Source organism: Panthera tigris, chromosome D3 (genome assembly GCF_018350195.1).
Source record: "Panthera tigris isolate Pti1 chromosome D3, P.tigris_Pti1_mat1.1, whole genome shotgun sequence".
Taxonomy (NCBI): Eukaryota; Metazoa; Chordata; class Mammalia; order Carnivora; family Felidae; genus Panthera; species Panthera tigris.
Window position 1 is genome coordinate 17,685,110 of NC_056671.1, and position 26,690 is coordinate 17,711,799.

At 50.8% G+C, this 26,690-nt stretch overlaps 1 protein-coding gene across 4 annotated transcripts in view; it reads right to left on the reverse strand.

Annotated features, from left to right (window-relative positions):
* SSH1 (slingshot protein phosphatase 1) overlaps window positions 1–26,690 on the reverse strand; it is a 58,999-nt gene that overhangs the window by 7,962 nt on the left and 24,347 nt on the right. The window contains exons 3-12 of one of the 4 annotated variants that reach the window (XM_042961591.1): window positions 22,117–22,220; window positions 17,646–17,710; window positions 17,072–17,193; window positions 12,416–12,484; window positions 11,253–11,318; window positions 8,256–8,450; window positions 6,893–6,986; window positions 5,589–5,717; window positions 2,843–2,889; window positions 1,289–1,435 (exon numbers count right to left, since the gene is read on the reverse strand). In XM_042961591.1, coding sequence (XP_042817525.1) covers window positions 1,289–1,435; window positions 2,843–2,889; window positions 5,589–5,717; window positions 6,893–6,986; window positions 8,256–8,450; window positions 11,253–11,318; window positions 12,416–12,484; window positions 17,072–17,193; window positions 17,646–17,710; window positions 22,117–22,220 — 1,038 coding nt within the window. Of the gene's footprint in view, window positions 1–1,288; window positions 1,436–2,842; window positions 2,890–5,588; window positions 5,718–6,892; window positions 6,987–8,255; window positions 8,451–11,252; window positions 11,319–11,818; window positions 11,940–12,415; window positions 12,485–17,071; window positions 17,194–17,626; window positions 17,711–22,116; window positions 22,221–26,690 lie in introns of those variants that run through there. The other 3 variants (XM_042961592.1, XM_042961593.1, XM_042961594.1) reach the window with 3 other exon arrangements.

Below are 26,690 nucleotides of genomic sequence, written 5' to 3' on the forward strand. Positions count from 1 at the left end.
CAAAGTGGGATCGCTGGGATGGGCCAGGAGATCAGAGGCTCTTTTGCAGGAAGCCAAGGGGCAGCTGAAGGGACATCTGCAAAAGCCACACAGCTGTGACAGCAGATGGAGACAGGGAGCGGGTGACTGCAGACAAACGGGGTCAGCGCACTGAAGGCTGCAAGGCCCTCAGGAGAGCAAGATGTGCATCAGACGGGAGGGTCCAGGAGCCAGAGCGAGGGCAGCAGCCCCCTGGACTCAGACGGGGGGGGGGGGGGAAGAACCCAGGCGGACTGGTGGTTTGCAGGGAGGCCGTACTGGCCCGGTCGGGGCTGATTTCATGGATACGGCAAAGCCGAGGATGGGGTTTCTCGACACCTCACCTCCTCGAGAATGGAAAGGGCTGGCAGGGTGGCACCTGGAAGCTTTATTTGCACAGCACGTAGACCCACCAGCCTGCCTGTTTACACTGGTAGCAGCTGGCCGGTCCGGTGGGTCCAGGCTCGCTTCCTAGACCCCGGGCTTCAAATTCATCCCCATTATGTGCATTTTGTTTTGTTGTTGTTGTTGTTGTTTTTTGTTTCACTGCTGGTCTGAAATCTAACCCCCACCAAAAAATGCAAACAAACTGAGATTTGGTAAGGACGTGTTGCATAGCTTTGCCCCTGATGGGGTGCAAAGCAGAAGATGGGGTTTCTCTCGATAGCATCACAGAGGGTTTTCTCTCAGTGAGGCAGAGTTGTTCCATAAGAGAATAAGGGGAGGACTAAAGATGGGGGACACCAGTGACAGGCACGGGGCAATGGGGACCTCTGATGGTCTGCTCCTTTCCATGAATAGGAAAGTTGCACGAACACAGGTGCACAAGCTGGGCCATACCTTGGGGCACCTGCCTGAGCAGCTTTCTTGGCAGACGCAGCCCCAAAAGTGCCCAGAGTCCACATATGACCTGGCCCACCCCCCTCCCTCCTTTGGCTGAGCGACTCCCCAAAGGCAGAGCTCCCAAGAATGTCCACTTGGTGTCAGATCCTTTTCTGATACTACTTTTGACACCAACGACAAAAGTGGGGTCCCATGTCACGGTCAAGGATGGGGGAAACGAAGGCTCCCTGGGGTCCCCACCTTGAGATCAGTGACCGTGTCCCTTTGGTGCTACGGGTCCTGTGGTTTAAAACCAGAGGTCCACCACACATCAAAGGCTCCACAAACCGGGAGACGGCGGTGTCTGGGATTGCCATTAATTTGTGCCCACCCAGCGTCTGCCAGTTTCCTCCTCAGACCAGCTTCTTTCGCTTCTCCACCCACTTACTTCGCTTTGTTTATAAAATGGTACGCCTCGTTCCAGTGGGCAAGAAGGTCTGTTGTTTCCTCGTCGTAGACTCGGATGTTATGATATGCAAATAAGCCAGGGAAAAAATTATCTATTTCTCTAGTGACATTTAAAATGTAGTCAACACTGTAATGAGAAAAAAATAAAGGACAAATTTGGAGAATCAGAATGAGGAACTACAAAGAACAAAGTAGCAGAAAAACTGAGCAAAGAAAAAATTAAATACATGCGCATAAAGGATATGTGTTTACGGTGGGGTTTTTGTTTTTCCTTAATAGTCATTAACACACATTGGTGTGCTTTCTAAATGCCCTCTGTGTGATGAGAACATATTATATTTAAAATAAAAAAAAACATATTCCTTTATAAAAAACTCAGGAAAAAGAAAGTTCAAAGCATTGCTAAGCAATATGAATTCTGGAAAGCAGACATGTGTATTACTTAAATACATTTTCAAACGCTCTTGAAGTTTCAAAATTCATTAACTGTTATGAATATACTGAGGCTTTAAAAAAAACAAAGTCTCCACTTTTAAAGAGCTAAAAAAAAAAAAACAGACTCTATCCATCCATTATTCATGTACCTAAGAACTGCCTTAAATCCTTCTTGAAACAAGGCAGACTAGAAACAAATAAATTGTTGAGAAGGTCCTCAAATGCTGGTTCTGTAGTTCTTTAAATGTGATACTTCTATTCCCGGAAGACCAAAATAATTTCAGGAGTTAGAAAATACCTCCAATAGGTTTGTAAGAGAATACTTATAAATGCTGTAAGAAAATACCTTTAAAAATCATTTATGTGTTCCCAGCAAGAGAAGGCATAGATAGTATTGCTGTACATTTGAAGAATATTTTTTTGTCGCAAGAACACATCTTAACCAGTAGTTCTAAAGATATATTTTAAGATTTGTTTAGTCTTCATTTTTAAATGCAGTAATTCAAGAATGCCATCATGTCAGACCCACAGAATGGTGATTTTGTGGCTGTGTTGTTTAAAAAAAAATGTCCAGACATCTGTTCTTGAAGATCTAGATTTAAACCTTTTTTTTTTTTTTTTTTAAATTCCTGCCGTTGGGCATTTCTCAGACTGAGACAGGCGTATGTTTCTGGCCAACACTGAGCATTTTGGCCACAAGATTCCCACCAGGACCCAGAGTGGAACGTCCGGTAGAAGCAGGAGTGGTCCTGGGATCAGGGTTGCTGCGCGGTCCCCACCAGGACCGCCAGCAGGCGTGCGGGCAGTGGTGCACGTGAGGGGGCTCGTGGCCTTGTCAGCACCCACGCCGTCCTATGCCACTGGAGTGTGACTGCGGACCACTCTTTGCTGACACACACAATCACACGGAACCCCGTTCAAGTCTAAAACCCGTGAATTATTCAGGAGGTGGCATTCAGAAGCACATCCGTTTAGCCGTGCAAAGCTGCCCAGCCATGGCAGGTGGCTCGGAGACGGGTGCCTGCAGTTATAAGGGCTCGACCTTGAGGGTTTCTAGGCTGCCTGGAAGGACAAGGGAAGACGAGGGGAGCAGACTCACCCTGAGCCCTGCAGCTCCTCCAGATTGGACGCATTCCATTCAGAGCCCTGGGGGACAGATCACACAAACCCCCGTGAGTGTCACATGTCAGCCTCAGAGCTGCTTATGGGATGCACGGCGTGGGCTAGCCCTGACGGGGATGGTCCTTGCGCGGGCCCTTGGCCTTCGACAACAGACAGAACCGAAACAGGCCGGTATTGAAGCAGCTTCCCGAGGCAGTCACAGCGTCATCAGCCTGAGTGTGACGCCCTCTGGCCTTCGGGAAAGAGCAAGTTCAGAAACACCTGCACCCCCTCTTGCCACTTCCTTTCCTAAGTCCCCAGCAGGGTCCTGTCACCAGAGGCAGTGACCTCCGACCTCCCACTCAGGAGAGGGCACTTGCACACACTGCTAATTGAAAGCAAGAGTTGTTTGGGGTGCCTGGGTGGCTCAGCTGGTTAAGCGCCCGACTTCAGCTCAGGTCATGATCTCACGGGTCGTGAGTTCGAGCCCCGCATCGGGCTCTGGGCTGCCAACGCAGAGCCCGCTTCGGATTCTGTGTCTCCCTCTCTCTCTGCCCTTCCCCTGCTCGTTCTCGTTCTTGCTCTCTCTCAAAAATAAAGAAACGTTAAAAAAATAATAACGACAACAAAAAAAAAAAGAAAGCAGGAGTAGGTCTGGGAAGTATTTTTAAAAGGTCCCATAGTTCCACATATAAAAAGCTGTCCTGCAGAAACACCCAGAATGTGCACAGAGATTTACGTACAAGGATAGTTATGGTTATTTATAATGACAAACACTGGAAAACAACTCAGAGGTCTGACAAGAAGAAATCAGTAAAATAAACGATGATGAACCCATATGATAGGGCACTTGAAAAAAATCAGAGTTTATGGTGGTTAGTCAGTGACACAGGGAAACGCCACAGAACAACAATTTAAAACAAGAAACAGGATACGGAACTATACAAATAGTATTGTTTCCTTTTCTCTCTTTTAATAAGTTCTATAGACATAAAAAGAAAAAAAAAAACCACAAATGGGAAAATAAATATACCGGAACATTCATAGCGACTACATCCAGGTTTGTAAAATTGGGAATGCTTTTCATTTTCTTCTTTAGAGTTTCTCTTATTTCCTTACCTTCCATAACATGTTTTGATTTAATACCTTGTAGAGCAGACTAAAACACAAACCCTCCATTTCTGAGAGTATGAGGAACATAGAAAGGGAAGAAAAGCAAAAGAAGAAACTATCACTTCGTTCTTAGGAAATGCAAACAACATGGAGTCAAAATAGCAAAAGACACTCCCCCCTCCCAAGTCTCCCTAGAAGCTTCTTTTCCCAGGAAGGCAGGCCCCTCAGAACGCAGGGGCTGCGGGGGCACCAGTGAAGCTGGCATCATGTGGGTGCTAGCTGGATTTCTGTGCTGCAGGGAGAGGCTCAAATATAAAAATTCCTTTAGTATCTCTCATGGAAAAAGTGACATAAAGCATCAAACCGCACCGAAAAAATAAAGAGAGCTCCACTAAATGTGTGAGCACCCTCTTGTTGTGATCACCACCTAGTGGAGGGACAGCCTGCCTTCTGTTGTTTTCCACCAGGAAGAACTACCAGCTTCCCAGGGAGAAGATTAGAGCCCAGCGCTGCCTGACAGCTTTCAAGATACAGGCTTCAAATCCACATATTCACATACGTTTTAATACAAACGTTAAACATATACATATGTAGCGACTGATATAAACGAATTCACTAAATACATCCGTATTTAACATATTAAGTATATATCACGACACATGCGTCTGGGGAACTATTAAGAACTTCTTGTGGGCAGAAAGCAAAGTCGGTCATGTCTTCAGCAGCCAATGAACTACCTCCGCTCTCCCAGGAAGTGACTTCTGCTCTGACAACGGGTGCCATTTCTTAGTGCCTACAGAAACCGCACTCGGTGCTTTATATGCGTCTTTTACTTCATCCTCATAATGATCCCGCCTGGTACAGAATGAAGGGGAGAAGCCAGAGAGACTCGGTCCCGGTCACACAGCCACTCAGGCTGGGGAGTGGGAACTTGGCCCTGGTGGGTCTGATTTTCATCACACTGCATTGCTTCTCTAATTTTAGCAACATGCCTTCCTCTATAGTCTCTCTGAGAGGCTCTGGGAACTCGCCAGTTGCCTTCTATGGAGATTTACGGCATTAAGAAAATCTGAGCAAGAGACGGAGGTAGGGAGATTCCACCCCGCCCGCGCCCATTCCTTCGGCGGGCCTGGGAGAGGTGCACGGAGCAGGCTTCCGGACAGAGAGGGGAAGCTGGGTTTTGGGTGTCTGGTCTGTTTTCCCTACTGTTTCTCACGTCTCAGGATGCCGAGGCATAATCCTGGGGTTTGGCGAGCATGCTCCCTCTAGTAACTGGGGGTTCTGAGCCCACACACCGTTTGGAGGGAACTGGGTGGGGCCTCTGTGTTAGTGACTGAAGACCAAGGATGGAGAGAGTCTGAAAACTGCTGTCAGTGGACTATGCCAGAGAGCCTTCAAACAACCCCCCATGGCTCAGCTGGGAACCACCCCTCGGACATCTGGCTCGAGTGCAAACTCGTGGAGGCCAGAGTGACGGGGTCTGAGACAGGAGTTTCCAGAAGAGTCAGGACCGAGGTGCCAGTAACTCAAGTTTGCTCCCCTTCTCTGACCTTGCTGCAAACTCCAAACAATCAAGGTCCTGTTGATTTATGTTCCCCCAACCAGACCCTGCCGGGTGCTGTGCCTCTTACGAGATAAAGATGGTCGAAGATGAGGGAGGGTTTGTCCATCTGTCCCAAGATAAGGAGCATCTCGTTGTCTATGAATTCCTTGAATTCTTTCAAGTTACAGTTCATCTGCGTCTCTAATTCATTACGGATCTGTGGAGTGGAAAAGAGTAGGAAAGTGTGTTGTTAGAAAACAAAATAAAACAAAACCACAGTTGTCCACCTCCAAAGCAGTAAAGTCACAACTTACACTGTGCTTGTTTTCAGAAATGATCTTTGGTTGTTGGCGAGTTGTTTTGTTTTGATCCCAGAGTAAGCACACACACACACAGACACACACACACACAGACACACACACACACACACACACACACACGGGCAGGTGGTGGGAACGCAGGCTACTCAGCCTCAAAGTCAGTCTGACTGCGAAGAGTTGATTATTTTATACGAAGAAGCAGATTCCCCTGGGATCTCTTCGTTTTGAGTTTAAGGCACATTTTTACAATTAAGTATCAACTATATCACAGTCAACCCATAAAGTCAGTTTCATCTTGCTCCGGAAGGCATCACGATGTGACTTTTTATGTGTCTTAACTAATAAAACGATGATGCGTGCCTTTTAAAAATGGCCAATTCAACCCTTTCCATCTGCCTGGTTTAAGCAATTATTATTATTTTTTTAATGTTTATTTTTGAGGGAGAGAGTGAGGGAGGGGCAAAGAGAGGAACAGAAGATCCGAAGCAGGCTCTGCACTGTCAGCGCAGAGCCCGATGTGGGGCTCGAACTCATGAACTGGGGGATCATGACCTGAGCTGAAGCTAGACGCTTAACTGACTGAGCCACCCAGGCGCCCCTAACCTACTATTATAATTCATTGCATTCCTTGAACAAAAAGCAACCCGAGAAAAAGAAAAAAGTGATCCAAGAAAACACTCAAAGGCAGATGGGAGGCAGTCCAGGGTTCGTAACTCGCTGGTAACTGGTAATCCTGAGATAAGAAACAAGAGTCTTCTGTATCTCAATAAAACACAAGGCAGAGCAGAAGGCCTTAAGAGGGAAATGTTTTCTCAGTGCAACCTATGGGTCTCATGGAATTACCATCAAAGGTCTTATAGGTTCAGAGAGGCCAGGAAATTGGTATGTATGCAGCGTGGCTGGACTCAAACTAGAATGGGACTTGAAGGCCTGCGCTCTTTCCGCTAAGCTCCGTGGGAAAAGCCTCTGAGAGCCAGTGAGCAGGTGCCGGACCCGCCTCCGCTGTGGTTCGGGCAACAGGACAAACGAACACTGCGTGAGCTCTGGCCTGCAAAGGGAAGAGCTCTCTTACTTCTTTTGAGGTCACGTTTTCCAGATCCTGGCTCATCATGATGCTCCGGAGCTTGGCTTTGATGAGGCGCTCGGTCCTCTCCCCTTCAGTTGGCCTGGAAAGGAAGGACATTCGGTAACACGCACAACGAGAGGGGGCCTGAGGTCAGCGTTTACAGGAACCCCAGATGCTCCTGGGCCTAACGAGAACATGAACATGGCCTGGACTCAGAGAACTACCGTCTCGCTGTGCATGTTTTGGGGGAGGGGGGAAGGGACAGAGAAGTCCGGCTCTGGGTCTAGAACTCCCGTGGGAGTCCACAGAGCGGTGAGCAGATGGAGCGCACAAACGACGGCTGGAAAGCAGATCCTCGCTCAGGGCTGCAGAGAATCACTCTCAAGGCCAGATGCTGGAAGCCCCAGTGTAGCGTCCTGCCCCCCTCTCCCGCCACCCCGCTCCCCAACAACCAGACCCTTTTGTCTCTGCTTGAATGTATCTGGGCGTGACGACAGCACTGTGTCCAGAGACAGTCCAGAGTTCCCCTTGTGTCCAGCTCCCGTGATGGCCTTCTAACGTGGAGAATCTACACGTTTCCCGGTAACTTCTACCCATCAGCTCTGGTTCTACACAGACCAGGATAATTCTTCCACAGGACGCCCCTTTATGTATTCAAAGGCAACTAACATTCTCCCCAAACCTCTCATAATCTGAGGCCTCATGGAATGTGGCTTCCGGTCCTCTCCTCACTCAGGCTGACCTCTCTGTCCATGGCCCTCTTAATGCAGTCCCAGAGGGACATACAACTCAGGGGAGGACAGTCCTAACCAAGACAGAAGGGCCACTTCCTTCTGGACCCAGACTTCTCATTTAGTGTATGTGGCCTCAGGCCACCTGAGCTCTGTTGGAGGCCACGTGACATAGGCCACTCGATCGTGGCCTCTAAGGCAGGCTGCACTTGGCCAGTGCTGGTGCAGTTGTATTTTAGGATCCCAGGACAATGGATCTATAATACTCCTAGGAGCACAGGGAAAGGCTTTGGAAATTGAGTCTTGAGCCACCTGAAGAGGAAAGGCCAGACCCCAGGGCACCGCCCAAGAGCCAGTGACGCACGTGGGCCGCAAGTTCCTCTGAGAAGCTGACAGGAGTTAGGGAGCTGTGCCCCAGAAATGCATTCACGCTGGAACCCGTCTCTGATTTGAATGGGGGGGGGGAGGGTGGTCACACCATCGCGGAGCCAAAGACCACCCACGGGCAGCAGGTTAGGGACCCCCGCTCGGAACGCTGGTCCTGGGAGAGGTGGCCCTCGGTCGCCGGACTGCAGGGCAGGTGTCACCTCGTGCAGACTCCGGGTCGGCCGGCGTGGGCAAGGCAGCGCCGCACTTACTTGTCCACAAACAGGGCCGGGGAGTCGGGCCGCGTGGACTCCAGGTCCTGCATGGCGTTCCACTCGTTGATGCAGCTCTGATCGGAGCTGATGCAGCTCTCATAGTAGGTGGCCCAGATGAGAGCCACGCCGCCGGGGAAGTAGTTGTGTCTCCGTGCCACTTCGCAGGCCTTGTGAAGGACCTGCAGGGCAGACCTGGGGTGAGGAGGGGGGACAGGGTCAGGCCCCGGGGAGGCACAGGAGTGCTGGGCCTTCCCCTTGACTGGGGGCCGAGATAGGGGCCGAGCAGGGGGCGATCCCTAAAAGACTTCCTACCGGAGTCAACCCTGCCGTGTACCGGGTTCCCGGGGGGACACAAGGCAGCCCGAAACCTCCGGATTAACACGCCCAGTCTCCGTGACACAAGCTTTGAACCCAAGAGTGGATGGGACATCCTTTATCGTGCCCAGCAGGGCAACAGTACAGATGTTGTTATCGCCCGCCCAGGCTGGCTCACGGAGCCCTTCACACTCCATTAACTCCCAAGAATGAAGATTTATTTCTGAGGCTGTGGGGATACCGTGAATTTAGGAGCCACCTCGAAGCCTAGGAGGCTCCGAGCAGGAAGGAGTCTTTAGCTAACAGCGGAGACCTTTTACCGCGTTCCGAACGACGTACTGTGGAACCCTTTCCCATCAGTGTTATAATCGCTTCAAGGCTTAGGTCTCTCGGGGGAATGAGGTTCTGGAAACTCAGGTTAATACAGGAACGAAATGAAGATGGGGTTCGGGAAGGAGTGGGTTGGAAGGAACAACACGGAAAACGTACACAATAACGGTCAGCTTGGTCCCTTTTCTAAAACTCTTTTTACGAAAATCGAGGCTGAAACTTTCTCAGTGGATGGGGTGAGTTGGGCATTGACGAAGAGTGGAAGCGGGAAGCCCTGGAGGGGAGCGAGAGTCCTCGGAGACGGCACAGAAGCCACCGCCGTCTGGGGCACGCTTCCCAGACACGCCCGTGCCGTCTCCAGGCTACCTGAGGAGACGGGCTGGAGCCGCACATTTGCTACATTTAGTTTTGTTCCTTAAGTTCTGGAAAAACATGGGGGCCTATTTTGTACTTGCCTGTAGAGAAAGAGACAAGAAACGATCCAGGGGCACCAGGAATACCCAGGACATGGAGAAAATTAGGATTTTGTGATTTTCCCCAGAATGATCCTGAATCGGGGGTGGCGTAGAGTAAGGGACGAGGTAAAAACGAAGCACCATATCGATTTGTGGCCCATGGGAGAATTCTGGGTAACTCTTGCTGGCCCAGAGGAAAAAAGTAATGACCCTGAAACACTGGGGCAGAACCCTTCTCCTCAGGCCCCACCGGCTTTCTCCTGAGTCTTTTCCAGATTACTGGAGACAGGCACTGTTGTGTTGAGTCTGCTGCACAAGTGGTTTGTGCAACAACCCCCCCCCCCCCCATGAGGAAGGCTCTCAGATGCCTGTGCTGGGCTGGGAGAAGCGCTGGACACGACCCGTTTCACCCGGTGCAGACTTTACCCACGGCTACGTCATGCTCCAGGCTGAGCGTGCACGAGGCCCTGCACCCTGCGTCCCAGGGCAGAAGAGGCCCCTGTGAGAACACGCTCCCAGCACTCCCTGGCACAACATGGGACTCTGTCTGTGCTACGGCCACCTCCCTCAATAGACTTTAAACCCCACGAGGACAGGAATTATGTTCTGTTGTATGCCCTCCCAGATGCCCGCTGCCTGGCAGAGTGCCGTTCCCTGGATGGCACAAACCGAGTGTGTGCCAGGCCCGAAGGACAAGCTAATCTGTGCTGGAATGACATTTGGACAGCCAGAACGGCAAAAAGACAACCCCATTCCTAACCGGCTAAAGGGCCTGAATAGACATTTCTCCAAAGAATGCCCAAATGGCCAATAAGCCTACGAAAAGATGCTCAGTAGTAATTAATTAGGCAAATATAAATCAGAGCCATAATGAGATACCACTTCACACCCCTTGAGCGGGCCATCATGAAAAAATAAAATAAAATAACGGGGCACTGGAGAGGACGTGGAGGAACTGGGACCCTCGTGCACGGCTCAGGGGGGATGCAAAATGGTGCAGTCGCTGTGGAAAACGGTTTTGGTTCCTTAAAAAGTTAAACACAGCATTAACGTGATCTAGAAATCCCACTTCTAGGCACATACTCAAAAGAAATGAAAGCAGGGACTCAAACAGATACTTCGCCAGTAGCCAAAAGGTGGAAATAACCCAAATGCCCATCAATAGATGAAAGGATAAACAGAAAAATTGTGTCTAACCACAGACGGGAATAATATTCAGCCTTAAAAAGGATTCGGACACGGGGGCACCTGGGTGGCTCAGTTGGTTGAGCATCTGACTCTTGATTTCAGCTCAGGCCATCATCTCACTGTTCGTGGGTTCGAGCCCCGATGTTGGGATCTGGGGTGACATCGCAGAGCCCGCTCAGGATTCCCTCTCTCTCTGGCCCTCCCTGCGCACGTGCCTGCTCTCTTAAAATAAATGACCTTAAAAAAAATTTTTTTTTTTTTTTTTTGCTACAGTATGGACGAACCTTGTCAACATTTTAAGTGACATAAACCAGACACAAAAGGACAAAGAGTGTATGATTCCACTTGTAGGAGGGACCTGGGATAGGCAGAGTCATAGAGACAGGACGTAGAATAGAGGGTACCAGGGCCTGGGGAGAGAGGGCATGAGTGTTTAATGGGCACAGACTTTCTGTTTGGGATGAAGGAAAAGCTCCAGAAACGGATGGTTATGTTTGCACATCATGGATGTACATTGAATTGCATGCTTAAAATTGTGCATTTTATGTTATGCACATTTTGTGCCACACACACACACACACACACGCACGCACGCACACACCTAAATGAGCCTTAAAATCGAAGGGGGTCTTTCGATTCATGCTGGCAGCTAAAAAAAAAAAAAAAAAATTTCAAAGGCGATGTAATTCTCTAAAACCACACTTACCACATGGCCTGGACAGACACGGGCTTGAAGACGTGCATCCGTCCCGCTGTGCTGACGCTGAACCCACTGAGAAAGACAAACAGAAAAGAACGGAACCGTGGTGAGATACTGGACCCTGCACCCACAGCGAGACGGCAGCTCGTACGGACACCCTGAGGACAAGTGCGTCTTGTGCTTCCTGATAAGGGACTACCAGCCCACTGCATCCAATGAGGGCAACAGTAGGAACAAAGAAGAAGAAAAAGAAAAACAAGACGAACGTTTGCTTCCAGCCCAGCTACGTGAGGTCTGTCAAAAACACAAACCCTGGCAAGGGCAACGATGCCATCTGACGCCACCTCGTTCACGTTCCTGCCACCATCCCAGCAGCCCACCGCGGCTACTTCCCGCCCCACGTGTGCCGTCCGTTACTTTTGCAATTGCATGGGAAATATCTTCACGGAAGGCAAAATGTTAAGAAGGAAAAAAAGTAGAACCATAATCCTACCTTTTGCCCCGCCCCCCCCAAAAAGTCACATTTTACTTTTTCACCCCGAATGCTAACTATGAGGCAAGGTAACTTTTACCGTTGGAATCTCAGTGGAGGGATAAACTTCTACTCCGCTCCTTTCCACTCACGGCAGAACCCGCGTATTTCCCTTGGAAGCAAATGTATGTGGGACCCGGATGGCTCTTCGTCTCTTGTTTACCTGCCCAGGCCAAATGGAAGGGTTCCTCCTCTGCAGCCCCCCAGAGAGGCACCTGAAATGCTGCTCCGCCTGCCAGCTGTCTGTCTGTCTTTCCCGGCACCCCCACAGACCACGGGTTCCTGCTGTGTCCTTTCCAACTACGAACGTACAGAGACCAGCTCCACCTGGAGGGCACGTACTGAGTATTCACCTAACGCATCAAGGTAAACGTATGAATATCAGCTGCCTGCTGCTCTTGAACTTCACACGCAGCGGACCTCCTGTAAATACCCTTCCGTTGCTACTTTGTGACCCAAATGCCCTTATGCAACGCCAGAACGTCCCCTTCCTTGTGTGGCTCACTAAGGGGCATGCTGTTTCTCCCGATGTAATGAGCACATCGCACATGTGACCCTGTGGATGATCACCCAACAACGCCCAAAGTAGCTTGGTGTTTCAAAGTCCACAGTGGAAGAATTAAAGAGATCTCCTTACCCATCTCCGTCGAGGTGGATTTTCGTGTCGCTCCACAGCCGGAGAACCATCCCGATGGTACAGCTTTTACTACTCGGGAGGAAAGAGCAGATGCCTTGGAGTTAGGATCCACCTGCCCAAGCATGGTCTTCCCTCTCTGTCTTCACCCCGCCTGGCCAGCTGGCAGGGGGAAACCACCACCTGACCTGGGTCTGGCTACCGTATGTGTATCTGGGAGAAGCTCTCGGGCCGTCCGCGTACGGACCGCTTGCCACTGGATTCTAGAAGACGGGGCCTGGGACGGGCCCTCACCAGAGGGGGTCACCAGTGACCTCTACTTGGAGATGGTCACAGGGGACTCTGACCAAACACCAGGTCTCAGCTGTGGCTCTCAGGGAGACAGAGAGCAAGCAGTTGACCTCACGCCCATGCTGCCGCAGGGGTGAGGCCGCCAGTGGCTGGCACACTCCTGGCACAAGGCCACACGCACTCCAGGGGACGCAGGCGAGTGGTGGCAGCCAGCCGGGCCTCCTGTCCGAGGGTGGCGGGGGTGGGGAGGGTGCCAACCCCATTACTGGAGCTCATTTCCGGGCCTCTGTTTCTGTACCTTTGTACAGCTGCGCTTTAAAACCTAGCTTAATCTGCTTTTGTTTTGCTCACCCTACCAGTGAAATGACACTTAATGACTTTGGAGACAGGCGCCACTGAAAAACACAGAGGGAAAGAAAGGGCTTTATCAGAGGGTCCCCTTGGATTATTATGAAAATTCTTCAGGCGTTTACAAAAGAGTCTGCTCGTGACAGACCGCCGTTGCTGCCAAGGCCAACTCCGACGACCTCCAGGGATCTAGAATGCTCGCCTCTGCCTCCACTTAGTCACCGCCTGGGAGTGACATGATGCTCATGTGACTGCAGACGGGGAGCTCTGAGCTCCCTGAGACCCCTCTTCCTTGGAGCACTGGGGACCGTGTGGGCCCCTTTTCCACCCTTTACTTCTCTGTCTTCGGGAAAGGCAGTTTCCAGCCCTTCGTGTCAAATTAGACTAAGCCTTTTGTGTTAGGCAAATTCTCAGGCCCCAGCCCTGCACTCCTACCCGTACTTGATCGGCTAATTATATTTCCTTTGTAGAGCTGCAAAATACAATTTACGCCCAGTCCCGGATAGCCCAGGAGCTACTTGGCTGTATTGGTGCAGACTGGCCCCTCGCAGTCCCAAACCGATATGCGGAAAGCCCAGGGTAGAGGGGGCCCTGGGAATACGTGGCCAGGCCTGGAGTCGAAGCAAGGGCAGCATCTAAGCTGGCCTCTCCAAATCACAGAGACAGGGAAGAGCCTAGTGAGTGCTGTGTGCGCGGGGCCAGGTCCATGGAGCACTTGCACTCAGGCTCTTGCCCTACAGTCAAGAGCACGAGCAGGGACCGTGACACGACCGTAAAAACTCTGCAAATTCCTTAACATGCCCCGATCTGCTATTCTGTGAGTTCCCAGTCTTACAGGGACGGACAGTCAAATTTCTATAGCAAAGGAGGGCCTGTGCACTTGCATACACAGGAAGTGGGGTCTTAGAGGAAGAATGACCTTGAAGGATAGAGTGGGCGGGGGCAGCTGCCCGAGAAGGTGGTGTCAAGTCCCCGGGGCCCGGCATAGCAGGAACAGAGGAGCCAGCTGGGCCAGTGCGGGAGGAACTCAAGGGAACCGTGGAAGTCCTTCACGAACTGCGCGAGACCAACAAGGGCAGCATGGCCGGGCGCCCCCACGGCACTCCAAGTGCCCCGGGTCCCAGACAAAACATCGTGCATGACGGAACCTGCGGGTGGCCGTTCTGCTCTCCCGAGGGGGCACATGGATGGCTCTGAAAGAGCACTCGGGAGCTGGCAGGGCCGGTCACTACCACGTGTTCTCCCCTCTAACACTGCACCCGCACCAACCCCCAGGGAACCCCCTGTAGGTGCCCCTTGTGGGCAACACCCATCTCTCACTCTTTTTTTGTTTTTTTAAAACAATAAGGAAGCATAATCTCAAGTCAGGGATTTAAAAAAAAAAAAAACAGGTGTATCATGGTTTCGGCAGGGCCAAAAGCTCTGGTAAGGACCAGGGCTTTGCTTTCAAGCCAGGATCGAGTAAAAGTGCCTGGTGCTCTGTCAGTGTGGAAGCCGCAGAAAAATGCCCAGTTTCCAGGCCCCGCCTCCACACACCTGGGCATGCGCGGGGCGGCTGCTCAGGCCCGACCACAGGAAGGCCCACTCGGTGCCCGTCCCCCTCTGACCGCCTGCTCACCCTCTGCAGCCACCCGACCCACCTCCCCGGCCGCGAGGCCCCCGCACCGGCCTCGGGCAGGCCTGTCTACTCCAGCCGCCAAGGATGACGTGGAAGGGCGTGCGTACGTGTCCAATGCTACGGTCACGGCCTCCGGGCTGCGTGGTCGGAGAGCAGAGGCCGGGCTCTCTCACTGATGTGGCTCCGGCACCCGGCAGGGCGCTGTGCACACGCCAAGTGCTAACAGATACAGATGCGGTTGAGTCTATGAACGAACTCACCAACAACAGGGTGTGGAGGAGGGCTGCGGCCTATCGAGGTGTGGGGTCTACACTGCAGGTCTGCAGCAAAAGTCCCAATTCTGAGGCCCTTCTCCCGCCAGGAGGATGGCCTTGGGGTAACCACGCCAACCTCATGAGCTGGATTCCTCACTTGTAAAACATGAATCGGGGCGACCTACCCCACGGGGCAGTTTAACGGTTCGAGGAGACGCTGAGGACGTGTTGTGGCAACTGCACTGTGCTCCCCCACGGAAGCAACAGAGCTGGCTGGCAGGAGGGGCAGACCTGGCAACTCCAGAGGTCTGGGCAGGGATGAGGGGCACATTCCACAGGGAGGCAGGTTCCGGCTCAGGGCCGGAGAGCGTTACTGGAATGGATGACACATGGTGAGGGAAGCCCCGGAAGGAACTCGGAAAGGCGGGCATTATCATCTCTGGAGGAGTAAATGTAACTGCAACACCGGGGCGCCTGGGGGGCTCAGTCGGTTAAGAGCCCGACTTCGGCTCAGGTCACGATCTCACAGGTTGTGAGTTCGAGCCCCATGTCGGGCTCTGCACTGACAGCTCAGAGCCTGGAGCCTGCTTTGGATGCTGTGTCTCCCTCTCCCTCTGCCTCTCTCCCCATCTCTCTCTCTCTCTCTCTCTCTCTCAAATAAAGAATAATAACCACAATACCATTGGACACGAAACGTCTCTTTGCTTCACCACCTTGCCAACAATGGCCCACAACACAGAGCGCAGCCTGCTTCCGAGAGCACCTGTCTGGGGCTCAGAAGTACCGGGCCGTCTGGTCTTCAAGGGGGCTCCTCCCAGCTCAGCTCCTAAGACCCGTCAGGCTGCACCTGCTTCCAGATCCAGACTTCCCAACCAGCCCAAGGCCACAGACGCCAGCTCACACTTCTCTCCCAAAGTGTGCCACACAGAACTTTCTCCTGGTGCTATCACGTACCGGGAAGAAGGTCATAGAAGAAAACGCCCTCCGTCTCCATTCGTGTACTTGTTAACAAGCGACAGGGTCCTGGTCACTCTAACGGCAGCTCTCTCAGGGAACAAGATGTGACCGCACAGCTGCCACACCGTTCACTGCTTCTGTGGCTTTTCCCTTCCTCCCATCGAATCTGCCTTCAACGCGCTTCAAACGCGCCCCTGCTTCGCCCCGACCCCTGAACCGGCCCTGCTGCCCGCCTGCCCTTGAAGACCTGGTTCGCCATCGGAGGCCGCGGAAGGCCTCTGGCTTGCCCCCTCCGACCCCACCCCTCTCCTGTGTTTCCACAGCCCCCCCCACCCGAAGCATCGCTCTGTCACTGAGCCCACCACCCTGCTTTCTGGTTATGGCTCCTTCCTCGCTAAACTTCTCGACTCTCTGGGGTGGGGAACTGTGTACGGCTGTTTCTTCACGCATCTGGCCCACTGCCTCATACACAGGAGAACGCACGCACTTTCCTTGGTGGGTGAGAAGATTGAAAATGAATAGCGGGAACCCGTCTTAGTCCAGTTCTCACAAATCCAGGTTCTACAACGATCTCACACATACTCATTTATCCTAGATGCGAGAAGAGCCGTTGACACTCATCGCACACGCATAACAGGGTCTCTGATGGTACGACTAACCTGGCCTCCGGGTATTGGGAGACTCCAAACCTCTCTACAAGCTTCTGACCAAGGACCCGTCACAAGGACTTGGGATTCCACTTGGGACAGTGATACAGGGTGAGGTGCTCGATATGCCTTTCACTCCCGCACTTCAACATGGGACCCTCTGGAGGGCACCCTCCCTGCCTCACTGGGCTGGCTCCTGCTTGTCCCTGGGTGCTCACCACAGCTGCCACCTCCTTCAGGAAGCCTTCCTGGCTAAGGTGCTCTCTCCTACAGTACCCGGATAGTAGCCGGTGGTAAACCTCTAAGCCCAGCGTAATGTTCCTTAGACCCAGAGCTGAGAGCGGAGGCTGGATCTAGCACAGTGCCCGGCACACAAGAGCTGAATGGTGTGGTCTACGGTTCCACATGCCTGGTCACCCCCACCGCCCACTGCCCATCACACACCCCACCATCATCTCCATGGATACAGGACCACGGACGCCTTTCTCTGGCAGCAGCCCTTGTCCCCCCACCGCAGGAGGGAAGCAGCACCCACCAGACTCACCTCTCCTTACTGGAAAAGTCGACTCCCAGCAAGATGCTCTCCTCCGTGTCCTGGCGCCCGCTGCTGTCTACCACCACCATGTACCGGACCCGCTCCGCCCAGGCGCTCTCCAAGCGCACGGCCTAGACGGGCAAAGACGCTCTCACTGGCCTGCCTTTCCGGATGGTGGCCCCTTCCGTCACCAAATCAACACCAAGGACTTTTGTGTTCTACCTTTCCCCCTGTGAGTTCAGGAATCGAGATGAGATTCTTAATTCTCACGTCTTGTTCATATCCATGCACGAGGGACAGTGCTTGGCTCAGAGGAAATCCCTCAAAGTCGCTCAAATGGGTGAACAGATAAAAGTCCAGAGACTGAAAATCTCAACCCAGCACAGACTGACCCCAACACCTAGTACATCCTTTCTCCGGACGGTGTGGGTGATGGTGAGCAAACCTGGCTTGGGCTTTTGCGAAATATGGGGGGAAGAATTTGCTGCAACACAGAAATGCCCCGCCTCCCACTGCTCGTGAGTAATTCCCTACCAAATCGCACGATTAAAAATTAAAACTTGCCACTCTCGTCTCTTCTTACCAGCTTGATCCGATCTTCACAACGCAGGAGGTTGATCATTATTTGCAGATGTTGGGGCAGGTCACCTGTTGGCCCAACAAAGAAAGTTGTAAAAGGCCGCCCGCCCACCTTCTAGGCAGAAACCTGCAAGACGCTGATGATGTTAAGGGCCTGGGAGAAGACGGAGAAGTCAAAATCCCTCCACCTACACCACACGGAACCGTCCCAAAGACTAAGAGGCTCAATTTCTCTTACTCCATTCCCGAATGTTGCTCGATGAGGGTGGGGAGATCTAGCCGACTGCCATGTTTTTAGAAGTTGCTTTTATATTCTAAAATGCTTGCAATACGGGCTTTTTAAATACAAGATGTAAAAAGATACCGACAAGCCTAGAGGGGAAATGTTTTCAAGTTCAGGGGCGACTGGGTGGCTCAGTCGGTTAAGCGTCTGACTTTGGCTCAGGTTATGATCTCAGGGTTCGTGGGTTTGAGCCCCGACTTGGGCTCAGCACCGACCGTGCAGTCTGCTTGGGATTCTCTCTCCCTTTCTCTCTGCCCCTCCCCTACTCTTGAAATAAAGAGAGAAAGAGAAAGAAAGAAAGATGTTAGCAAGTTCAAACAAACGTTCCTGTTCAGGATGAGGGAGCAGGAACTACAGACAGGGCTGGGGCAGGGGATTTGCTAAGAGTTGGTGTGAAAGAGAAAGGTCTGGAGGTCATTTTTCCTGTTTAATACTCTCCTGCGTTTTCCATAAGACAGAGACTCCTTCTACAACCTGGAGAGGAAGCAAGTCAGGTGACTACAGACAGCAGGTACTTGTGGGGTGTCCAGAAAGACAACGTGAATTGACAACGAGCACCGTCACTGTCTCTTCTCTTGCTAAAAGTTCTGTCCTTGACAGCTGTTCCCAGCCCTTCTTCCCTGGTGCCCACACTGGCATCCCCCCAACCTATGAGATGCTCAAGGAGGAGCACGAGGTGGCTGCCCGCGGGGCGCCCCAGAGCTAGGCCCCCGTGACGACCACAATGATCAACATCCACAGCAAGACCTCCGTGCCCGACCACACCGTCTGGTCCCTGTGCCGTCTGGCTTTTGTGTCATTCTCCTACTCCCTGAAGTCTGGGGACCAGAGGATGGCAGGTGAGTGAGTGGGGGGCCCAGGCCTTCGTCTCCACTGCCAAGTGCTTGCACATCTGGGCTCTGGTCTTGGGCCTCCTTCTGATCATTACACTCAATGTTGTTTTCGCCCCCTGGCTCAGTGATGATCACCCAGGCGATTTCAGCGATCATTATTAAAGGTTATGGAGGCTACTAGCGGCTGCCTTCATTATTAAAGGTTATGGAGGCTACTAGCGGCTGCCTGTGGCCTGAGGCTGGCACCCATTTTCGCAGAAGTTTGTATACGCATCACTCACTCTACAACTGAATCCAATAAAGCGTTATTACTTTATAAAGGCAGTGATCCAGAGCTTCCAGCTTCTCCAAGCAGCCCAGGGCCCAGGTGGTGCCTCCAGGCTGGAGCGGAGGCAGCGAAGACCTTCAGAGCCGGGGAATCTCCACAGAGTCTCCACAGACACAGAGGATCAACACAGCTGAAAACAGGCCGTGTGTTCCAGGCCCAGGGCCCCTAACTGAGGTTCATAATCAGTGAGTAGTAAGTGGGACGCTGACACAGCTCTCTCCCCAGCTGGTACATTTCTGTTAATGTTTCTTTCTGAAGGAAAGGCTCATCTGCAAAGATGCTGATCTACCAGAAAGGACGAGTAACTCACAGATCTGTATTAATTCTGATTTGTGCAACATCCTGAGAAACAGAGTTACCTTTAAAAAGAAATTAACCTGTAGGGCACAACCAGAATCCGAGAAGGATCAATACACTGGATTTGTTTCTTTTTTTTTTTTTTTTAATTTTTTTTTTAACGTTTTATTTTATTTTTGAGAGAGACAGAGCATGAGCAGGGGAGGAGCAGAGAGAGAGGGAGACACAGAATCTGAAACAGGCTCCAGGCTCTGAGCTGTCAGCACAGAGCCCGACGCGGGGCTCGAACTCACAAACGGTGAGATCGTGACCTGAGCCGAAGCCGGACGCTCAACAAACTGAGCCACCCAGGCGCCCCCACTGGATCCGTTTCTTTGGCAGAAGCATCTTTCACATTGTAGGGCAGGTTGAAACATATGATGTCCGAATTGTACTTCCTTCCTCAGGGAGGACTCAGGTCGTTAGAAGCTTGCCCCCTTCGTCTGCTCTCCCTGTTACAGGACTGCACTGTGTCAAACACCCCACACAGGCACTGCTTTCCTAAGGGTTGACTGGCAGGTGACAGGTCACATTACAAGAGGACAACGTGCTCCTCATCCCCCTCCCTCTACAACAGCACCCCTGCCTGGCGTGGCCCCCGCACCCCAACGGCACGCAACCACCTCAGCTGGTTCTGGGCTCGCCTGCACCCCAGCACCACCCGCTCTGAGTCACAGCACACAGAGGAAAGCAAAAACAAGCCCCTTTGTCTGACGTGTGCCTAAATGAAAGGGGCATTTTCCACATAGATAGGCTCCTTTCAGCGGGACCTGCCTGTGGAGATGTGGACTTGCTGACCGACAGAACTCCCAGCTGTGGTCTGCCTTCCACACACTGTCTCTATACGCTGAAGTGTTCACTCAGCACTTGCAAAAAGATCAGAGAACATAAGCCTCAAGTATAGGCCCCTCGCAAGTGCCTCAGACTGGGGACCGGCTGACACGACCGGAATGACCTTTGCACGGGCAAAATGAACCATCATTTGTACTCCGCTCTGCGTGATTGCTGATGGGATTGTGGGTCTTCCAGGGCACTTGACAGTAATTCTAGAAAAACAGGAATCAACGTCAAGTCCAGTCTGTGCCTGCCCCAGGGTCGTTTACTGAGACAGTCATGGTCCCTCTGCCTTCCTGAGCACATCGGTCATTCCAGACCTCGGGGGCAGAAGAGCCACGAAGCCTGTGGCTTCCTTTCTACTCTCCTGTACGCTCCAGAGATGCAGGAACCAGCCGGACTTGGGGTTTTTATGTGGCTTTGCACCTCCTTCCCCAAGCTTGCACACAGTAGGAAAACACTGTTTGAATCAGAGGATGGAGACATTTTATATGAAGAGTGAACAAAGCGGGAGCATTCGCTCTGTTGTAGGTGTTAAGACACGAACAATGGTTAAATTCCCGACGGGGCAGAACCGTGAGCAGGTTCAAGAAAGAGGGTTCTGTTTGCAGGGTGACTGTCCTTGCTACCGCGGTCGTGACAATCACAGCTACCAGACACAGAGCACCCACAGGGAGGGAAGTATGTTACACGCATACATTTCACATTCCATCCTGTGTGAGTTACCGGTATTTGAGGCCCGTTGTAAAGATCAGGCAACTGAGGGTCACGAGTCGACCGTGACTGCTCAGTAAGTTGTACAACTGGGATCAGAAGCCAGGTCTATCTGGCTCCAAGACACGTATTCTTGCCCCAAACCATACTGCCTCCTTGTGCAGGACGACTATTTTCTGAGCTTGAAACAGACTCAAATCTTGATTCCGCATATCCGTACGGGGAAAGTACTGACTGGGCCTTGCTGTTTCTGTCAACCGTAAGACACGAAATTCGAACTGAAGCACTTGGATCCAAAATGAGGCTGGAGGACTCGAGGTCGGAGACAAAAGGATCACAGAGACAAGAAAACTGGCTGCAGCTGCTGGCTGCTTTCGAGGCCTTTGCAGATGGCATTGAGGCGTGCGCTGCCCGTCCGAGAAGCGCCCAAAGAGGCCGTGGACCCGTCACAAAGATTCACTTGTACGCGGAGGTTTCTGATTCCTCTTTTAAACCGCCTTCGGTTTCAGAGTTAAGTCACCTAAGAAAACCGGTCTTATTGCCATATAAGTGTTTCTTTTTCGTATGCTGTTGCACCTAAATGAATACTGGGTTTGATCCCCACTTTATCACTTCCTGTCTACTTTCAAAAACCAAATCCACTGTTCAGTAATAAAGTCTTCTCACCCCCCAGTGCCTTCCAAAGACTCATAAAGAAATCCTCCAAATGAAAGCTTTCCAAATGCTCGGGGAAATGACCAGAGTCCTTCAAGTAGGTACACAGCATCCCAAGACGGTTATTTCCAAGGGGACAACATCTGGCTATCACACGCACTGGTGCCCTTGTTAAAAAGTCCTACTGCAACTTGAAATCTGCAGTTAACTGATAAACTGGGAGTGGGAAATCTTTGCATCCAGATGGAACGCTGACGACTGCCCTACTGCTTCGGTAGAAATGCACGGTCAAAGGGTCACTGGCTCCCAGAGCCACCTGGAAAGCACGCCTGGCCTGCCCGCTCAAGCAAAGAGCTTCTCCCATGCAGCAGGCGTCATTAGCCTGCGTTCCGCTATTTCTCTGGCCTTGAAAGCCAGCCAAGGGCTCACCACCGTGATGGAAGGTTCCTCCATTGCACAGAAAGTAAGTTCCAATGTAAGAACCTCAATTTACCTGCATGCTTGTGGGGATGCTGAAGACTTCGCTGGCTTTGAGGGCTGTTTCCCTGTTGTAAGAAGAGGGCCGCTCCTTTCACCATGAAAAAGCTCTCACTTAAGCTGGGAAGAATAAAAGCAGAGCACAGTCAGGCTAGAGTTCAGAGAGGAAAATGGGCAAAGACATGCAGCGGAGGAAAAGCTGTCGTGTGGACGAACGGCGTGTACGATGCACAGGGGACAAAACCACTTTTATGACCATTTCACACGGCGCTCTTTCCAACCTTGGCTACAAGCCTGCTGCTGAGAGTCTATGTGATGAAATCATGCTTCTGCTAAAAGGCCCAAGGTTCTTTGGGCTCTTGCACGGCGGAGCGCCCCCTTCCTGCAGGATACGGCGAACCAGCTCCCCGTAACACAAAATCTTCTAAAAACACAGACCAACTCTCTGATTGAGAGGGGGCGGTTCCCTCTGTGAATTTTTCCCGGTCTTGCTGTGCAATCTTTGTGACTCCCTGACTTAAGGCAACTTCACTGGTCTTGGTGCCCTCCCTTGACTGAATATAAAGAAGAGGAAATTATACTTTCACCATTTGTTTGCAAGTGGGTGGCTAGTGACCTGTGATTTAACTTAGTCAAGGTGACTGTGTCCCTACTGCTGTAGAAAACCTCCAATTCACACCATGAATCTCTCAGCAGTGAATCCTTGGTCTTTGCTATTTTAACCAGCACTAACAATTACATTCAACATACAACTCAAAAAGTTACAATTTGAATTTTTAAAATTTCATCTTTGTGATTTGGCGGCTATCAGAAAAAAACCTTTAGACTGTATGAACTACTAGTTACTACCAATTGTTAAAAAATACCATTAATGCTAAAAATTACCCATAAAATACACCGAAATTATTAACTGTTTTTTTTGTGGGGAGGGGGGTGGAGGGTGGATCACCTACGATTACCTTCTTTTTATTTCTTAGTATCCTCTGAATTTTCTGTACTGAGCAAATATTAATGTTTTTGAATGATTATTTTTTATTTGATTTTCAGAGTAATAGAAGACACGTACCACACATTACAATGGAAAAGCACTTTATTTCTATTAATTTTGTGAAAGATCACATTTCAGTTTAGGGAACTGTAAAAATCATTAATTCTCTCTTGAGCAACAATTAACATATAAATGACTTAAAAGGAAACTCTAAGAAAAAGCAGCACTGTGTGTGTGTGTGTGTGTGTGTGTGTGTGTGTGTCTTAACAGAAAGCTGATCGATTCCTGACAGAAATCTAGGAACGTTTTCCTAAACAGGAAAAAAAACAACAAGATCACCTTCACCCCAGATGTCTCATGGAAGTAGTTAAATGTTCTAAACCCTGGAATAAAAAATTCGACTAGGTCTAATATACTAGGTGCTAAGAAAACTCACCACATGGAACTCAGCGGCTCCTGGAATCAGGAAGACAGTGATCTTCCATAATATGAAGTCCACAATAAAATCTGTGACTTTTGCTGGTTGAATTCTCACGCTAAAAATAGCGACTGCTCAAATACCAAGTGATAAGGCTGAGTGGGGCCATGGAGTAACTGACAACCGGTTTTGCAGATTTCAAAATACCGTTCCTTTACATCCGAGTAACTTCTCTCCACTTACTGTCCTCAAGAGTGTTGCCAAGCTACCCTTTCCACTCTATCAGCTGTATATCTGTGCTGCCAGTTTCAAGAGCTGGGGAGCCCAGGATTATAAACACTGAAAGAAGGGGATGCCTGGCTGACTCAGTAGGTAGAGCACGGGACTCTTGATCTCGGGGTTGTAAGTTCAAACCCCAGGTTAGGCAAAGAGATTATTATTTTTTTTTTAATTAAAAAAATTTTTTTTAACGCTTATTTATTTTTGAGACAGAGGGAGACAGCGTGTGAACAGGGGAGGGGCAGAGAGAGAGGGAGACACAGAATCTGAAACAGGCTCCAGGCTCTGAGCTGTAAGCACAGAGCCCGACACGGGGCTCAAACTCACAGACCGTGAGATCATGACCTGAGCCGAAGTTGGACGCTTAACAGACCGAGCCACCCAGGCGCCCCTAGGCAAAGAGATTATTTAAAAATAAAATCTTAAAAAAAAAAAAAATACTGAAAGAAACGAGGAGCATCCTTTCCTTAGTTCAGTCTCACCAAGGGAGGCAAAAAGCTCTTCAGTGCCTATCTGGCCAATTTCAAACCCAAGCTCTTACTTCGGCTGGTTGTGGAATGGCCCAACACTCCCCTACTCCTAAAACTTGTCACCCTCTCCTTGAAAATTTTCCAACCTTATTTTCAGAACTATTCAGACAGATCTGTTTCAACACAGATCACTTACTACTTATTCTCATCAAAACTTGAAAGGGCTGCCCACGAAACTTACAAAACAACCATCGGTTCACAGAAGGAGCCAGGGAAAATCTTCACAAAGCAAAGCAACATCAACCATTTTTTGTTCATCAATTTAAAAAAAAAAAAAAGGAAAAGAAAAAAAATATCCATACTGACCAGAAGCCTTAACACTCTGGAAACAGCCAGCCATTAACAGTGACCTTTGCCTTGGAAATCATGGGCAAAAATTCCCCTGGGATTCCCTTACATTTCCTTTGGGGGAAAAAAAAGGGAACAATGCAAAAGAACAGGCTGGTTTTATCCCGTGATTGTGATTGCTTACAAGGCCGGTGGTTCTTCAGTGTACCCGGGACAGATAAAGAATCAGCCTCCCATCTCCGAATGAAGTCAGGGGCCTGTGTGGATGGGGGCCCTTGGAACACTGCCTCCATCCTCAGGGCAATCAGGCGCAGGCATTTACCGTAAAGAGCAAGATTTAAAGCGGCGGGGAAGTCCACAAAGCACATTATCTATCCCAGGCCTGTGAGACGGCTGGGGAGACAGTAGACAGAGGCGGCAGGAGGGTAACCGCAGAAGATGACTTCTGGGGCCGAGAGGCTGTGGAGCATGGGCAGTCACAGGATTTATGGAAACAAAATGCAGATATTCTCTGCGACTCTGTTTCCTGTCTTTTGCTCTGAGCTCACTCCAGGCCCTGAGCCTCACGTGCCCTCTGGGTGGCTGATGAGAACACTATTTCCCGCTGCCAGGGCTATGTCGGGTTCTCTGTGCCAGGCTTCTAATACCCAGAAGTGATTTGTGAGCCTAAAGGCACAGCACTGGGGGTGTCCTTTAAGAAACTCATTTTGGAGGGGGACCTGGGTGGCTCTGGGTTCTAGCTCAGGTCATGATTTCCCGGTTCGTGAGTTCGAGCCCCACATCGGGCTGTGCACTGACCGTGCAGAGCCTGCTTGGGATTCTGTCTCCCTCTCTCTGCCCCTCCCTCGCTTGCTCTCTCTTTCTCAAAAATAAATAATAATAATAATAAAAACTTAAAAAACAAGGAAAAAAAAGAAATTCATTTTAGAGGGGCGCCTGGGTGGCTCAGTTGGTTGAGTGTCTGACTTCAGCTCGGGTCATGATCTCACAGCTTGCGAGTTTGAGCCCCACATCTGGCTCGCTGCTGTCGGCACAGGGTCCGCTTCCGATCCTCTGTCCCCCTCTTTCTGTCCCTCCCCCGCCCCCTCTCTCTCAAAAAAAAAAAAGTGAACAGAATTTCATTTGGGGGATGGCACACCTACTTTAGTGGGTTCTCGGAGTAAGTGCAGACCCACAAAACACCATCACAGCTACAGAAAAACCAATCCTCTCCCCCAAAATGCCAGTGTCCTAGAAAGTATAAGTGAAGTTCCAGAGAGGTCAGACGGCGACAAATAAAACTGAAGTGTTCTCCATCACTTTAAGACAAATCCTGATGGGAGATTAAAAGCAAGTTCAGCCCTGGCCCTCCCTGCCCACCCCCCACCCCGATGCTTTTATCTCCCACAGTACAAATAAATATGTTCTCAAACACTGGTTAACTGCCTGTTTCAGGAGACGATGCAGGATTAGTTTTCTCCAAGGCACTAAGGACACGCAGGATTAGTTTTCTCCAAGGCACTAAGGACAGACAAAAGCCTCAAACAATGCTCCTCGAAAAACCCCAGCCCTCACAGCATGAACAGCCAGTGTCACCCCAAAACTGATACGTGGTAGGAAGAGATCAGGTGGTGATACGTACTAATTTGGGCTGGGAGCCTCTGAAGAGCGGAGGGTGTGAGCCCGCTGAAGGGAGACGCAGAAGTCAGTGAAATAAAAAAGGTTCATGATAGCCTGGTTCACATCTTCGACTGCCTCCAGCTCCTGCCTCGCACTCCCTCCAGAGAAAGGAGAGAGGGAAGGAAGGGGCCAGGAGTCCTTGGGCAGGAGTTCTCGTCCGGATGATGTTCCCACCCAGGGGGCAGATGGCTCTTGTGGGACTCTTGTCTTCCCCTGATATTTGGGTTTAAAAAGGCCCTTGTCCCTGCATATCCTGATGAAAGAGGGCCATTCAGAGAGCGCAAAACAGCTGAAGTTCCTGTAATCACTTTCCTCCTACGGCTTTTGTAGGCCTTAGGAACAAGCCGCAGGGTGTGTGTTGGGAATTGTGAGGGGAAACAGCTGGCCGCCAAGTAACAAATCCAGAGCAGTGAGGACCCCCCTCTGCT